Source organism: Cibotium barometz, chromosome 38 (genome assembly GCF_041138505.1).
Source record: "Cibotium barometz isolate CiBa-2024 chromosome 38, ASM4113850v1, whole genome shotgun sequence".
NCBI classification, from domain to species: domain Eukaryota; kingdom Viridiplantae; phylum Streptophyta; class Polypodiopsida; order Cyatheales; family Cibotiaceae; genus Cibotium; species Cibotium barometz.
In genome coordinates this window covers 11323087-11324715 of record NC_141083.1, presented here as the reverse complement: position 1 = coordinate 11324715, position 1629 = coordinate 11323087, and the positions used below count along the sequence as shown (strand labels likewise).

The 1629-nt window shown below is 53.1% G+C and overlaps 1 protein-coding gene across 1 annotated transcript; it reads right to left on the bottom strand.

Moving 5' to 3' along the window:
* Positions 1-224: 224 nt before the first annotated feature.
* On the bottom strand, positions 225-1361 carry LOC147616344 ((+)-germacrene D synthase-like). The gene has a single exon (XM_086777152.1). It carries the CDS (start codon positions 1359-1361, stop codon positions 225-227), a length of 1137 nt encoding a protein of 378 aa, XP_086633278.1.
* Positions 1362-1629: the final 268 nt, after the last annotated feature.

The following is a 1629-nucleotide window of genomic DNA, read 5'->3' as shown; positions in this document are numbered from 1 at the left end:
ATAAATATAGGGTGCCATGCATATATATATATATATATATATATATATATATATATATAGAGAGAGAGAGAGAGAGAGAGAGAGAGAGAGAGAGTATAGGTGATTATAGTTCACTTAATTGGACTGATTATTGTGATACATAAACAACCATGAAATGGCTGGCTGACTATTAATATAGGCGTGATTAGATTAGCATTATAGAGAGATTAATTAGTGTTGATCTCTCAATTAGCTGCTGACAAGATTTCAGGGCGGCGCAGGCTGAGGTGGTAATGGGCGGAGAAGTCAGGGGGCTGGTGGTGCATGTCGGCGCTGGCGCAAACACCATAGCGAGGGGTGACGAGCTGAAAGTACATGTGCCCACCCAGCCAGTTGCCCACTCCCTCCAGGTAGCCTGCCATGCCAGGCTTTCCCATCAGCAGCTCCGACGCTTTGATCTCCGCCACCAGCCGCACGCACTCCTCATCGCGCTCCTTGATCATCTTGCACACCTCCTGCACAACGCTCTCCAGGGTGACAGCGCCGCCGCTCTTCTTCTGCTGCTTGAGGTTGTGCAAGTACAGAATGGGGACTACGTTGAGCAGGTCATTCTCCAGAAACTCCTTCTTGAAGGAACAGAGGTCGTTCTGCCAGTAGATATTGTAGGCGGTGGCGGACTGCAGCGAGCGGATAAGAGGATGGCTGAGCGTTTCCTCATCAAAGCAAATGGCGAGGGAGTATTCCAGCAGCACAGAGCATAACTGCCAGCCACCAGCGGCGTCGCGGTTTTGGCAGTAAGTGGCGAGGTCAGGGAGGGAGCGGGAGGCGCGATATGGAATTTGCCGCCGGTTTCCCTCCAGGTAGTGTTTGAACTGGGCGATGAAGCGAGTTCTCTGGCTCGCAGGCATGCCCTGGCGCATCTCGTGCCACCACTCCGTGGCCGTCTCCACTGTAACCCGGACGAGCTCGCTCTCGCCTGAATACGTATAAGTAGCAGGCTCCTCCAACACTGCGCAGATGCTGGTTATAATAGTGTCGGCTGCGCTGACATCGGCGCCCAGCACCGCCGGGTCGTCCATCACGGTGTCGAGCAGGAAGAACCAGGCCATTATCTTCACCACAGGCTCCATGCGGTCCGGCATGCCGTTGGCGTGGAGGAGCGCGGTAAGCAGCTCGTAGCCAGCCTTGGCAAGCTCAGCCGTCAAGGCGTGCGGCAGGGTGGCAAAGCGGTCACGAATCCACGCGTCGGACATGTGCTTGAGACGCTCGGAGTCGGCGTGCATGTTCCAAGGGAAGGAGCACTGCACTGGCGGGATGGTAATGCTGCTCACCTCGGACATGAACTCCTCCCCTATCAGCACCTCCACACCATCGCTAGCCATCTCCCCCTGCCCCTCTCTCTCTCTCTCTCTCTCTCTCTCTCTCTCTCTCTCACACGTACACAGATTTCTCACACACAAGCTGATTGACGTGTAGCCTTTGGCCCCCTTTTATAGCTAGCTTCGAAATGCGACCCTGCCCGCTCCACTGTAGCATCGGCACCTTTAAAAAAATCCACCCTTTGATCACATGCTTAAATACTTTCTATTCACAAGAATTCCTATAAATTTTTCAAGTATATAAGTCGCTCTCTAAATTCTTTACATCCCC

What these genes read in the sequence shown, in the direction of transcription:
- LOC147616344 (XM_086777152.1), bottom strand. Translation starts at nt 1,361, where the DNA reads ATGGCTAGCGATGGTGTGGAGGTGCTGATAGGGGAGGAGTTCATGTCC.